We start from the raw sequence: 16,116 nt of genomic DNA on the forward strand, positions 1-16,116 counted from the left end.
CGATCGTTAAGGGGCGTAGTTAGATTCCTCGTCGTACGTGCGGAAATTTATAATTTAAATTTTCGAAATTAATTTCTGCCACCAGAGGGATCACGCGATCGTTAAGGGGCGTAGTTAGATTCCTCGTCGTACGTGCGGAAGATGGCTGCTGATCTGAACGTCGGTAAGATGTTAATTATAGCGGCTAATTTCTAATCTTTATAACAATAATCTGACGATTATTTCTTATAAAATAGGTTCGGTTCCTCCCTATTACAGAGAAGTTTACGATATATTATGCCCGAATCAAGAGAACAATGTGGATCAAGACATGTTTATCAAGTTGTTAGTGAAATCAAGCTTACCAAAACAAACTTTAATTCAGGTAGAAATCGAGGTCACGTGCATTAAACACGCAATTTTCGGTATAAATGCAGCACCGAATGGGGCCTTATTTGAGGTGTAGACCAAGGGGGGAGTCCAGTCCCTCAATCATAACTGCAATTTTAGGGTAAAATTGCCACGAGCTTCTGTGTCTTTTAACCTACATACACTTATACAAACTAAAAGATTGCATGTAATTCAGTGTAGTTTTTTTTGTGTGTAAATATCGTTGGACGTAAAGCACTGCTCAAGGTCGGTGGCGTGTTATCCCAAGGATGATTACCCGGAACCCCGAATCAGATGTTTATAAGCTCTGTAATGAGAATGTCGAAATTTAAATTTGGGCCATATCCCTAGATTGCCAAACTGGTGTGGTACAAAACTTAATTAACTCTCTGGCAGTTGCGTTAAATGAACGAGTGTGCTGGGGAATTCTTTGAAAAACTTCTACCAGAGAAAAACATACAAAGTTGATGCTTATGTGGGGCCTCCTATTCGAATTTGTCTGGGCCCTGCAAAGCTATAATGCACCATCATTTTAGGAATTTCCTAGTATGTAAGGATGTAAACTTGAGATAAAAGTTCTTGTTAAATTTCGTTTTTAAATAGTTTCCTTTATAAATTATCTATAAATGTAAACAATAATGATTTTGATAAGTCAAAGATATATTTTTCTTTATGAGAAAAATATATCTTAGACTTATCTTGCTATTAAATTGCATAAAAAGCTTTAAAATTTTTGTGTGGGACTGACTTGACAGACAAAGCAAGTGCCTTGGGCAAGAAAACAAGTAGCCAAAAATAATCAAAAGGAGGAAAAAATAATAAACAGAATACAGTAAAGTCCTGTAAATGTAGATGAAAATAGTTTATAAATAGTGTTAGCATTAGTAGTATACACTTGGCAACTGTTTGGGAAGCAGAGATGGCAAAAATTGGTTTGCCTCGGTTACAAGTTACCGTTGAGTCAATACTACGTATAACAATAACATTGAATGGTATGATAATTTTTTAATGTACTGAGAAGGATTCCACAGTTCGTAATAATGATATTAAGTTTTTCATTTAATCTAAGTTACTGCAATAAAAAAATTTTAGTTCAGAACTTGATGTCATATAAACTAACTTTGAAATTTTAATCAAAATATATATTATTTGATCAAAACTAAACAATTAAATCTGTAAATACCTTGATGATATAGTAATGGATAATACAATATTTGCTTTTCTATTATATGATTGAAGTACGATATTTTCTTAATCTTTGCTATTTGACGTTTACTCCAGATTTTTTTTATCACTATTATTGGTTATGTAATGATAATGCTGTTAAGTTGTTTGCCGATAATGGCTATATATTGAATTGATTTAACAACAGAAATTTCAAATTAAATTCGTATATATCTAATGTTTGCAGACTACAGAATTCAATATACTATTGTTTGTAATTTAAATATTAATGTTTTGTAGCTAGAACATTTTAAAATGTCAGTTTATTTTAATCACTGAGTTCCTAAAGTTAACATTGTTTGACTAGAAGCCTATCATATTTCTTCAACTTGACATTATGATAGTGATAGACAATTGCATGCATTCCTAAAATCATTCTGCTCGTGTCAGATTTAACAAACAAAGCAGCTCTTTGGGATGTTCTGTCTGATCCGTGCGTCATTCAATGTATTAGTTCAGTGTCGTGTCATAACTTGTGGAAATTGACCTGTCATAAAATGCTCTGAATTGTAAAGGAGTGTATTGAATGATTTTTTTATGCTAATGAGTGCTATCCATTATACATTCTTTGTGAAAAGGTTAACAAAGTTAAGATGTTCTGAAGTGATTAGACATATACAGATAGGATTTGGCGAAACTGTGTGTTTTGAGACTCAAGTCTGAGTCCTTGTTTATTTAAATACTACCTGTTGGTTCCCATTCGTTGAACTTATCTACAATATATTTGAACAATGAAAAATGTGTGTATTTTTAAGAAATTCCAAATAAAATATTTTTGTCTGTTTATATTTAAAAGGCTTACATATCATTTAGCAAATATTGGATTAAAATTTATATCCTATTTTGCTATCACCTCTTTTAATTATAATTATGAAATAATTGTTTGTAGAAATACTTTTTTGCGACATTTCAAACATGTGCAAAATGAACTGCTGTTATATGAAATAACATATCTTAAACCAGAATAAATCAGCTAAATATTTAGAAAGATTACTGTAAATATGCTTAATATTTCATTTGAAATTCTTTTTACTATTTCCGTCTGCTTTTTTCTTTTAAATCTTTATAAAATAAGTAAATGAACATAATTTGCATATTCATAATTACAAATGCCACTGTTTGGGATTTGTGAAAAATCACTTGATTTATTTTTTGAATTGGCGCACAGTTTCTTTTTTACAATTTTGGCTGTTTTAGACTTTCCGCACTGCAAAGTCTCAAATTGACTTAAAAATTCTGTTCTGTAAAGCTGTAATGTCGGTATTGTAGATGTGATGATAAAACTAAGCAAATTACATCCAGAATAAATCTGCTAGTTGTATTTTATCCTTATTAATTATGGTTTGTTTCTGTACTTTTTAATAATAGCTCTTTGAGATTGACAACTAAAGATTTCTATTTAACAGGGTTAAAATATACTTTAGACTTGAACTCGAGTTTTAGATCTAGCATCAAGTTTAAGTAAAGGCAAAGAGACACTACAAGTCCAAGTACTTAGAATGAAGATATGGGTTATTTGGGACAGATTTAGGAAAATGACATTATAATACAATAATAAATTTTACTGAATAAAACATATCAATCAAATCTTAATACATCAACTCCTTCAAAGTACCGTTGAATATGTGCAAACAGATCCTCTCCATAAAAATTAGAGAGAACCCATGGCAAATTATTAAATGCACAATTTTGCATTTTGAAAACCTTGCTATCATTGGTTCGCATGACTTTCAAACTCTCGGATTCAAATATGTGTAAAATTCACAACTGTGTATGATTCTTATCATTTGAAGAGAGTCAGTTTAGCGATCCTGGTCGATTTAGTGCCATTTTTTTAGAGGGAGAAATGGCGGGGCTAAATTGAGGCTCAATTGGATCCAGTACTTAAACTGGACATGAAGCATTTGTATTATAATTCTTGTAATGTGTGAATAAAAATATATACACCATAAATTATATTAATTTATAAATGATGATAACTGTAGTATTATGTTGTTGCAATTTCAGAATAAAAAGTTTGATGATAATATCTAAAATATATAAAGATCATAAAATTCTTTGGTTAAGTTTACGAGTCCGATTATTTATTGTATAATACACATTTATATCTTTGTTAATTTTCTATTAAAATGTTTTTTCTTTGTGTTTTAGATATGGGAACTTGTAGATTTAAAGCAAGGTTATTTGACGCGAATGGGATTGTACAAAGCATTAGCTTTAACTGCATTTGCTCAGCAAGGGAAGACCGTAAGTGAAAAACTCTTACAGAATTTTTCTGGAGAAGGTATGTTCTTTATATCTTTTCTCTTTGACTAAAATTTTGTATTTAATACTTTGGTATTTAACTTCTAAAAATTTAATTAGAATTACCGAAGCCGTCGCTCGGAGATCTTACCGATTTAAGAGTACTCAGCATACAGTTAAGGCGAGAGAAAAATCCTACTAGATTAGGTTTAAACTATGTAGAAATTTGTGCTTTGGATACTATTAAAGTAACCGTTCTTCCAGAAAAGAAAGGTTTATTCTTGAAACATGTGGAATATGAAGTATCTAGTCAGGTTAGTCACTTTTTAGGTAAATATCATGGTGATAATTTTATTATAAAGTACTAGTGAACACCTTTAGTGAGTCATAAAACTAATCACTCTATAAATAAAACATAATTTATTCAATATATATGGATAGAACGTAGCAAATACAGGATCTTCCAAAATGAATGCTACAATTTTAAATTACTGTAATTACGTTAATTATTATCCAAGAAGTATGCAATGTACACCAATTGATAGAGTAACCATCAAGTTTTATCTCCCATTTGCATTAAAACATTTTTTTTAATCTATTTCCTCAAGCGTCACAAAAAAAATGGGACTCTGCAATAGAGAAGTTGTTTTGTGTTCTGCAGTTTACAAAATTGGAATTGTTTGTCATTGTGCAAAATAAGTAATGTGCAGGAGCTACAGAATTATGGCTACCATGGGAGGAGTGACGACAGATATACAGTCGCCAGCATAGGAAGAATTTAAGTATCAGGCAGATGTGTGTCATGTGATGCAAGGTGCATGCACTGAGAAAGCATAATGGGCAAATGTCAAACTTCAAAGATTTTCTTATGTTTTAATGTATGTTACAATATTCTCAGATAATAATTAACATAATTACAATATTTTAAAATGGTAGCATTCTTTTTGGAAGACTGTTGTAATGTAAAGGCTTAAAGCCATATTATTTATTATTATAACTTCTTGTCCTTTGTCTTCTTTGTATTTTATTTTTTTATAGCTACATATTTTTGGCTATTATTTAGCACTTACCACATCATATTTTCTTAGGAATATTGACTTTGTTTTTTCCCCCCCCTCTTTATTTTTTAGTAACTTTAAAATTGTACTTATTGGAGTTTAATGTTGCTAAAAAATAGAGAAAAAATGCCAATTTAAGTTTCCTAAGGAAACATGGTGTAATAAGTCCTAAATAATAGCAAAAAATATGTAGATATAAAAGAATAAAATACCATTTTATTTATTTTATAAAATTGATAACCATATACTGATCATTACCTTTCTATGCTTTAAGATATTAGAGCTAATATTTACATTAGGTAAATTAAGATATTCTTCGTATTTTACATAAATTTTTTTCAAATGTTTCATTGCAAAAAAAAAAAACAACTTTTATTACAGAAAGTTTTACTTCCTGAAATTTCTGGTCAATTGACTTTCTAGTGAAAGTAATTGATTTAAAAAACGATACATTCTGACATAAAAAGTTAACCCGTACAAGCATGATTCGCTTGAATAGTAATGATCTACAGATGCGTACGGACTGGTGTTCGTCCTGCGCTAGTAATAAAAATAAGAAAAATTTAAAAAATCAGGACATTGTATTGATTGTGGCATATATCAAATATCTTCTGAAGTATTGAATAAAAGAATTACATCTATTCAACTAAAACTTTTATTTTTATATTTTGCTTTTTAGTATATATTTAATGATTTTAAAATAAAAATTGTAGCATTTTTATTGAGGAGAATTATTGAAAAAAAAAATAGCTTTTTGATTATCTGTTGTTGATTTTTCCAAACATATTTTTTTTTTGTTGAACAATTTTAAAAATTTATATATATGAGACATTGTTTATACTGATGGCATTAAATTTACATGTACAGTATATATTGTTATATATTGTAAATTTATAATGAGAAATATTTCAAATTCTAATCAACTTACAAAATTTTTAATTATGAAATTTAGACTGTATTAATGTTTAAATTTAGAATAGGAGAAATGTCAAATTGAAAAATGTGTGCTTAAACAATAAGTAGCATGTAATTTATCTTACTGTTGAATGTTAATTAACAATCAATCATGTTTAAATTTTATTTCAGAGATATAAATCAGTTGTTCAAAGGAGGTATAATGATTTTGTTGCACTTCACGAATTATTATTACAAAGATTTCCCTACAGACTAATCCCTCAGCTACCACCAAAAAAAGTGATGGGAGGTAATTGTTTCGTTACTGATTTACAATAAAATGTGAGGAAAATTTACAGAATTTTAATTAGTTTATGTTATATAGCAGACTCGCAGTTTCTCGAAGACAGAAGAAAGGCATTAAGAAGATTTCTTTTACTGTTAGCTCGTCATCCAATAATTTCTGAAGATAAAATATTATATTTCTTCCTTACATTTGTAGGATCGGTAAGTTTATTAATTGATATTTTCAGTTTGCAATTAATTATAAGAAAATTGAGTCTTCTCAAGTCAAATATTTGAATGAATAACTCTATTATCTACCAGTACATAACAAGAGTTGCTTACTATTATCTGATAGTTTAAACTGGTATAATATATGCATACATCTACAGCCACTCATCAATTTAAAATATAAAAATTATATTAGAAAATTTATAATAAAACTTAACTTAATGCAGATTGGAATCTACAATTGGTTGAAAATAATATAAATTCTTTGCTGGCTAAATTAAGTAAGTATATGGAAAATAATAACTTAAGTGTAAATGAAAATAAAACAAAATATATTTGTTTATCAAATAAAAACAAAATTAAATTTTGAGACTGTTTTGCATTTATATTNAATCTTCAATTGGTTGAAAATAATATAAATTCTTTGCTGGCTAAATTAAGTAAGTATATGGAAAATAATAACTTAAGTGTAAATGAAAATAAAACAAAATATATTTGTTTATCAAATAAAAACAAAATTAAATTTTGAGACTGTTTTGCATTTATATCACGCTTGCATGGAACCCAAACTTCGATATGGTATTTCAGTATGGGTACAGCTTCTTCTTTTGTATTGAATAGGTTGCAAGTTGTGCAAAATAACTTTATAAGAGCATTCTATAAGTTACCTTATGATTCTTCTGTCACTTCTTTTTATAACCAGACCAAAATTGATAAAATAAAAGCTTTATATAAAAAACAAGTTTTTCTAGAAAGCTTTAAGCTAATAAAGGTGGGCAAGAAAGAATCTTATATAAGTGATGAGTTAAAAAAATATCTTAGTCCTTCTAACTACAACTATCGATGGAAAAATAAATTGATTCTACTAAAAGTTAAGCACTGTTTTGGACGAGATGCACCAATCTATCAACTTATATATAACTGGAATGCTTTAGAAGAAGAATACAAAAATTTGAGTACTTACGGGCAATTTAAATAAGCTGTAAAAATATTGAGCTACGACTGGTTGTGTGTATTTTTATTCTGTTGTTTTCTTTTTCCTCTGTTCTTTTTGACCCTTGAAAAAGGCCAATGGTCATAGGGTCGTTTGGTTAAAATAAAATAAAAATAAATAAAAATAACTCGTATATTTTTAATAATTTATTTCATAGTTTTACTTATATTAAAATCATCGAAGATTATTTTCTGTATTGTTTACCTTTGATCATTATTATATTTATTCCTTTTCTGATAAATTTTTTATTACATTAATTGTTAAATGCAATTAGTTATGTAATTATGGAATGGGAATTTTTTTGTGTGCATTTTGATGATCTTAATTTTTACAGTATCATTCTACTTAATATTTTTCTGCAATAGAAATGCCATTGCATGATGATTTTATCAAATTTTGAATTTGTATTCAGATCTTTTAAAACAATATGATGATAATTTATTTTCTTCAAAACATATTATGATACTTGTTAAAAGAAAAAGTTAAATACCACAATTAATACTGATGGTCAAAATACCAGTAAAATAACAAGCTATTTAAAATAATTTAAAAGTGATTTTTATGTTTTTATATTCTAAAACTTGATAAAATTTCATTTAAAAAAAATCTGATCATTTCTGAAAAGTAAGTAAAGCCATAGATATTTTTTAAAATGAAACATGCAATAGATACTATGTACTACATTATTTTGTGAGTTGATGTACAATTAATTCTATAATTTTTAAAAATGATTAATGTTTTGATGGTTTACCTGTGGCTCTTTCTCCTCTCAGAAAGAGTGTGTTTTTAAACTAGGCACAGTTTTTTCTGTCCAAACACAAACTAAAAATTGATTCAAAGCACTAACATGTCCATCTACAATGATCACTTGCTGCTACTGTTGCAGTGATGTCACCGCTGGCATAAAAAAGAATAAAAAAATTACTTGCACTTGGGCTAGCAACCTTGAAAAGGAAATCTTGAACCCCAAGTATTACATTTTCAATTTCCTTGTCTCATATGTAAATTGACAAAGCTTAATCAAAATTTTTTGATCAAATTTCAACAATGAACACAAGCCACATAGAAGTGGTTTTGCTAATGTTTCACCTCAAAAGGAGAGATTAATTTTTGTTATAAAAAATTTATCTCTCCTTTTCTAATTTCTATTTTTTACTAAACTAGGCATTATTTTCTTTTCCAATTCCATTGCATTGAGTAACTTCAACAATTTGGAAGGAAGATAGTGAGTGTAAATGACATGATCTGGATTTGTATTTGGGTCCTTCAGAAAAACAGAAATTTGCTTTAATCAGTCATGACCATTTTATCAAAAATGTATTGAAAATTATAAAATAGGTGCTAATGGTCTTGTTTTGCTTTAGATTTTCAGTTTAATCAAAAGATAAATAGGAATTTTATTCAGTTCATTATCAATGTTATAATATTTATGCATTGGTATATTAACTAATATCCTATTAGAGTTTTGTAAGTTAAGTTAAATTTATTCTAAAATTTGAAATGTTAAATCCGAAAGTATTATGAATAACAACTATATATATATATATATATAATTTTATTTTTTATTTAGGATGTACAGCATAAATTAAGGGAACAATTCAGAGGACAGCCAGATGAATTTTTAATTAGTGACACAGCAAACAATTGTAAGGTAAGTCTAGTTATTCAGAATAAAAATTTAATTAGTTTTATTATTTTTAAGTGTGTTGTTGTCATTTAGGAACTTGTACCATTAGATACGACGACACAGAGTCCACTAGTAAGAGAGCAAATGAAACATGTTTATTTCAGTGTGAGACAGCTTCGAGACATCATGGAAAGAATGGTAGAACGATCAGAAGAAGCTGCAACAGACATGCTAGTTTTTGGAAAGGAGCTTAGGTAACAAAATTTATTTATTTATTATAGTTAAAAATATTGATAAAAATATACTCCAAAAATATTTTTTGTAGTTCCCTTTCCAACTGTCCAAGTCCTGGATCAGACTGGGGATCAGGTGGTGTCGATACATGGGAAACTATAAAAAATGGCGTGTCTATTCTTTCACCATTATTTTCAACTGTTTCTAAAGCTTATGTGGAGCAGGTATGACTTCAATTTAAAAGGATTGATTAATTTTAATTATAAAATATACAAATATAACAAAAATATGTTTATGTAATAAATTATACGAGTAAAATATATTCCAAAAATCTAGATTATATAATAAATATTTAAGGGATTCATTATACTTTAGGGCTAGTTATACAAGTTTTAATCTCAAGGTTAAGTACACTTTAAACTACAGAATTACCTTCAATATGTTGCCAGAGTGTAAATCTTTGAGATAATCTATCAAATAAGTTAATCAGCAAATTTTGGACTGTTCAAATTTATTCTGTAGATTATTGAAGAAAATGAGACTGCCAACTCTCATGTAAGAAACCTTTATTTAGACTGTTTAAACAAAGCACATCCTATTATTTTTAAGGAAAGCTTATATCTTATAATGTTGTATAACAATTGTAAGTTTCAAGAATTGATTTCAATTTAAAAAGCTACAATTTTACATTAATTGTCAGTTAAATAAATCTTACTTTATGATGAAAAATGATTAATTATCATGTTAAACAAAGTACTTATATTAAAATATTGTAGGTTGTATTCACCAAATCTACTAATACATAATTTCCTCTACACTCCAATCCATCCCATGCTTTCACTTACTCATTTTTGGCTGCTGCATCTTGTTTACTGTTGCTCTCAGTAATGCAGCTGTGCAACAAGAATTTTTTTGGCTGACTGGCCAATAGCTATCTGCTAGGTGGAAGTAACTTGTGAAACAAGCAGAACTTATTTTTGGGATTAGTGATAAGGTCAAATTTGTTCTACAGATATTCTGTAAAACATTAAATTATACATCCAGTCTTTAGTGATCAAATCACTGGAAGTTTTGCATTCTTTTATAATGCTCTAAGTATATTTTTTGTATTATTACTTAGAAATCTATCTTTGATTATGCATTTGGCAATCCAATCTGTTTTATGCCACTTTGACCTTCATAAGTGTTGCAGTTTATAATAATTTTTTTTAAATGATTAAATAACTATAAACAATAATTTGAAAATCTAATAAAGAATAATCAGTAATAAGACAACATGAAAATACAGTAGACTCTCGAAAACTCGGCACTCGATAACCCAGCACTCCGGATAACTCGGCCATACCCTGGCAGGGCAAAAAAATCCTTAGTTAGTTAATTTTCATTATAGACAGCTTTATGCCTCATAAAGTATTTTTCTGAGGTCTGTCTTATCAGGTAAATTACTGTACACAGTGTATTCATTAATTTTCATTTTCATGTAGTAAAGGCTCTATGCCTTCATAAAGGACGCACTTTTCCTTTGTTTAAGGGTATTTGGGCAGTTTATTCTCTGTTGTATTCTCAAGTAAACAATACATACAAATACAGTACAGTATTTTCTGAGGAAACACTCATACTTAGTTTTTTTAACCCCATTCCCGATAAACCGGCATTTTCACAAACTCGGCCACCCTTCGGTCCACATGAGGCTGAGTTTTCGAGGCTCTACTGTACTGTTATTTAAAATGATGCAGAGTAAATTAATTAAAAAAATTAAAGATAGATGGATGGTGTTTAAATTATTTAATGGTGAGTTGACATATGAGACCTTGGGATTGAACTTTGTTGTCTTTTAGAGACTGAATTATTTGGCTGTTTAGAGATTTCAGATTTTTCAGATAATATATTCAATATCACCAAGTTAAACACTCAGTAAAACACCATTTAACTGCTGAAAGTAATTGAATAGAATGTCTACTATTTGCCTCTCTTACATTTTACAGGACATAAAAATAAAATAACAAAAAAATTATAAAAATGATGCACCAAAAAATTAAAGTTCATTCATAAAAAAAAAACATTCAGATTAATATTTTAGTAATCAAATCTTTCAAATGCACAATAAAGTACATGCTTATAAATGAAATATGTAGTTTTGGAGATAGCAAATGTTTAATGTAGTGAATACTGATTGACTGCAGGAACTAGACTAAGATTAATAAGGAGAATTCCCCATGCTGGAGAGCTTATCGTAAGTCTGAGTAGTAGTTAAACAGATCGATCATTGAGAAGTGGCTCTATTTAGAAATGTTTGCATTTTAGAGTTCTATTGTTGTTTAAACAATTTGTACTTAGAAACATTTCTACAGATTTATGAAACATCTATGTTATTTTTAAACAAAACATGAATAAGACAAATTTGATTTAGGAAAAGTAATCACTGTAATTGTAAACTAACATGAAATTTAATTTATACCTGCTGATAAGCTCTTTATATTACAAGAAATGATATTTAACTTAACTTAATATATCTATTAAGTATAACTTGTCTGCTTGGACCTTCTTTTCAACTAGGACTTTTATATCAACATGAACTCACACAAATTCAAATTAAAATATATAATTTAATATGAATATAAGACAATATATAATGCTTGTACCAAAGTTCAATTCACTATTAATCAGCTACTGAAAACCTTAATATTATTTTTATCTCAAAAATAAAATTCTTTTATCTTTTAATATTACAAAGAAACAATGCCATTTGATAATTTTAAAGTAAAATGAATAAATATTTTATTTACAAAAATAAATTATATTGATGTACTTTTATACTGTGCAAAAACTCCACAGCCATTCTGCAATTCTTTCTCATAAAAGTCAAAGCATTTGTAAGTGCTATTAATGTCTAGTTAGGCAGAATTCTATTTTTTATATTTGATATATTTGTTTTTAAACAGTGTAGTCTTTTACTTTCTAAAATATGAAAAATTACTATCTGTAAAAATGGCATGTGCCTTTTATGAGTGAATAGACTATTGATTTGATCAATTTGTTATAACTACTCATCGTGTGGCTATTTTTACGATGATAAGACTATTGAATCCAGCAATAAATCATATTAAAATGTAAATTTAAAAATGTCTAAACATATCAAATATTTATTTTCAAAAATAATTATTTAAATGCTTTGTTTAGCTTAAAAATAAAATTAATCAAATAATAGATATTATAGGAGCATTGTTGATTTAAAAGTTATTATTTTAGTCTCAACAGGAAGAAGAAACATTAGTAGAAGAACTGAATCTCTTTTTGGATCTTCTTTGCGCATACAGGGTATGATTTTGGTCTCTCTTACAGATTTTATGTATTTCTTTAATGATGATTAAAATTGAATTTTAGGATATGTGTGACAGAAATGAAAACAGTGTCATACCGGATCATCAAAAAGCAATGAATCGGGTTATCAGAAGACAGGGATCTGTACAAGCTCCTCCTCCTGTAAATTTATAAAAATTTTTAAATAAATTTTATAAATTAATAATAATAATTAATTTCATTAAAATCAATTTTCTGCCAAAACATAGAAATAATTCTGACATTTGATGAATATTGTTAGGTGTAAATTCATTTGTAAGTGTTAAAGTTCCTTACAAGTTTCAAACTACAGGTAACCCCCTTATAACATGAGAGTTACATTCCAAAAAAATGCCGTGTTATGCGAATCTGTGTTATACAGAACAAAGAACTAGTGCGAAAAGGGGGGTTAGGTTCCAAAAATTAAAAAACATGCTGTTAAATCCTTATTTAAATTGGATTTATTATTCATTTTTTTTCATAGGTAAAATACTTCTTTATTATTTAAGTAAATATTTTACCAGAGGATTCATCCTATATGATGATCTCAGCATGAGCATCATCAACTGGTAACAGTTTTTGAGTGTGTTCGTTAATAGTGGTCGCTCTGCAACGGGAGTGTGCTGCTGTTGTAGGTATTTAGGAACGATGGTAAAAGAAAGATGGAGGTGCCCAAACTATCGATAGTATCATGATGGAGGAATCTATAATTCTAAAATGAGCTTTTAGAGGCAAAAGAAGGGTTCCAATTGTAAAATATAACCATTAAATGGATTATTTGTTGAAAGAGCATTCAAAGTAACCACGAAAACAATTAGAATGTTTGCGCGGAGTTATGCGGAAGTATAAAAGAACACACCCTTTATTACATTTTGTTGTACGAGGGTTTTACCCAATTCCCAAACCGTGTTAGAGTGAACCCATGCTATAAACCACTGTGTTATACGGGGGATGTTCCCAATTCTTGAACCGTGTTAGAGAGAATCCGTGCTATAGAAGTGCCGTGTTATATGGGGGTTACCTGTATTTTCTAAGTGTATTTTCTAAAATTTATTTAATAAATTTAAAAATGGCTTTAATTAGACTTCTCTGCGAGAAGTTTAAAGAAAAATAAAAGTATTTACATCCTTATTAATTAAAATGCCAATTGTTGTAATTTTGGGAATATTACAATAATTTTTTCTGTTATCCATTGACAAACTTCATTTTAAGTTTTATTAATAAGTATTAATACAAAAGATTGTAAAAAATATCATTATCTAACATGTATCACATTGGCATATTCATATTTTTAATTTAATATTTTTTCTAATGTTTCATTTTATCAAATATTCCAAACAGGATGCCATTACGCAAGCTCAGCAAATTGAAAACCGAACGTATTTTTTTCTACACTGTACACACATGGAAACTCAAATGATTCATGTATATATGAGCATCCTTTTGCACGTTATACAGTCGCTTGTGAAAATTGAATCGAGTTGTTGCAATCAGGTAAGTAGATTTTTAAGCATATTAAAATATAATACTTGAAAATGTTTACTGATGAGACTGATAAAACTCGCGTCATTTGCTAATCATATTAAAATTAGATCAGAAATTAGCATCTAGTGACTGAAGTGAAGCTTTTCGTAACTCTTAATCAGAAAAACTGCAGCCCATTGAATAAGACAAAAATAATACAGGATCATTCAGAATGTTATCAGTTTAAATTATTGCAGTTATGTGAATTATTATTTGAGAATGTTGTAATATGAAACATGGATGATTTTAATGTATATTTGCTCATTATGATTTCTCAATGCGTGCACCTTGTGTCAGAATATCCGACCAATAATCAAATTCTTCCTATGCTTACTATAACATATCTGTCGTCACTCTTCCTATGGCAGCTGAAATTGTGTGGTTCCTGCAGATGACAAGCAACTCTGACTTTGTGAACTGCAGAATGTGAAACGACTTCTCTACCGAAGAGTCACCATTTTTTGTTTACAGTCCTCCTTAGAGGTAGTAGATGACAAGATGTGCAAATGCAGATGGTAGATGAAACTTGGGCAGTTAATCTATTGAGTGGTTTACGTTGCACCTTTCTCGGATAATAATTAACATAATTATGGTAATTTCAGTTTCTGAAACTTTGTTTCTCAATTTGTTCCTGCTCAAAAAACATTCTTGAACATACACATTTGTAATTGAACACTTTCACTTAATGCAAATTACAGTAGAGCCTCGATTATCTGACTCAATTGGGGACTGGGGTTGGTCGGATAACCAAAAAGTATGAAAAAATCCTTTATTAGTGTAGTATATTATTATAACCCATGTAATTAGTATATTAGTATATCGCTATTAACCTACTTCGCATTGAATTTTCATCGATGTTAAACCTAACAAAAATTTTTTAAAATAATGATCGTCGCTATTGTATCGTTAAAAATTAGAAAATTAAGCCTCGTTTAAATACTGGCTCCCTTTCATGGTCGAATGAGTGTTGCCAGCTAAAACACATAAAAATAATATTAAAGTAGCCAAGACGTAGCCAAATATTGTAGCGCCACATCACTAGCGGACATTTGAAATTTGCCGACTAGGACGGTCGGTTAATTGAGGGGTCGAATAATCGAGGCTCTACTGTAATTCAATTGCTATTAATGTTAGCCTTTGTTATATCTGCTCTCATCTATCAGTCCATGTAATGAAGATAAAAAATATGACCTTTAACTGTTATAAAGGTCACAATTTTAATCCTTGTAATTAAATGTTCTTGCAGATAGCAACATTATGGGCAAAGATGTTACCAACTGTGGAGAGCATTCTACCGTCGAGCAACGAAAGCAATACAAATTCCTCATCTCCGACTCCCAGTCTGGGCTCTCCCAATTATCCTAGCAGATAAATACTTTAACCATACATTTCCTTATTTTATATTTATAAATTAGAGATAATGGCAGCCCCAATTTGAATAGATGTAAAATGTTTATTTGGAGCGGAAAATAGGTCACAAACATTGCATCTAAATTAGTGGGAAATCTTATCATTCCAAGAGAGGTATCTGAAGATGAAATATTTTTGTTTATGGAATCAAATCAAAATATATTTTTAATTAAAAAAATAAATAAAAGTACTTAGAGCCTTCTAACCCCGGGAAAGTTTTGAAATTTGATACGGAATATCGTGTATATGAAACATTTCCCAAGTCTCGTATAGGAACTGTTTTGATATCATTTGTTTTTAACATAGTCTTCCAGTGTAAAATATAACAATTTCGAATAATTTGTTGTTACTTATTGTATAATATTGTTGAAAATTTTCAAATGAATTTATAAAAATAGAAAATTATTTTGTCTTGAATAATATTTGTATAACAATTGAAATTATTTTCAATAAAGAATTATCTATTGTTAAATTTGTTGCTCATTTACATTCAAAATTTTTTACACTGTCTTAGTGTGCACACAGTTTTACACGATTTCTACAGTTTGTTCGAAAAGTTACTGCACAGTGAGAAATTTGTAATGACATCAAAGTTATACAGCACGTATGGCATTGCATGCAAGATCCATATGTTGTGTCCTTCATTTCCACTTTACAATAGATAGCATCACCATTTCCTTGTGTAC

General features: G+C 28.8%; 1 protein-coding gene across 2 annotated transcripts; it reads left to right on the top strand.

Moving 5' to 3' along the window:
• The first annotated feature begins 43 nt into the window (after window positions 1–43).
• LOC111623359 (sorting nexin-8-like) lies at window positions 44–15,666 on the top strand. Of its 2 annotated transcripts, none has more exons than XM_023365908.1 (13): window positions 44–163; window positions 237–364; window positions 3,745–3,877; window positions 3,958–4,151; window positions 5,982–6,099; window positions 6,175–6,296; window positions 8,867–8,947; window positions 9,017–9,177; window positions 9,249–9,381; window positions 12,407–12,475; window positions 12,542–12,640; window positions 13,838–13,990; window positions 15,267–15,666. In XM_023365908.1, exons 1-13 carry the CDS (start codon window positions 142–144, stop codon window positions 15,390–15,392), a joined length of 1,539 nt encoding a protein of 512 aa, XP_023221676.1. In that variant the 5' UTR covers window positions 44–141; the 3' UTR covers window positions 15,393–15,666. The 2 variants fall into 2 exon arrangements, with proteins under 2 accessions (XP_023221676.1, XP_023221677.1); XM_023365909.1 differs by having other exon boundaries at window positions 6,178–6,296.
• Window positions 15,667–16,116: the final 450 nt, after the last annotated feature.

This window comes from Centruroides sculpturatus, unplaced genomic scaffold, assembly GCF_000671375.1.
Source record: "Centruroides sculpturatus isolate CEXI.00-Female unplaced genomic scaffold, Cexi_2.0 scaffold220, whole genome shotgun sequence".
Taxonomy (NCBI): Eukaryota; Metazoa; Arthropoda; class Arachnida; order Scorpiones; family Buthidae; genus Centruroides; species Centruroides sculpturatus.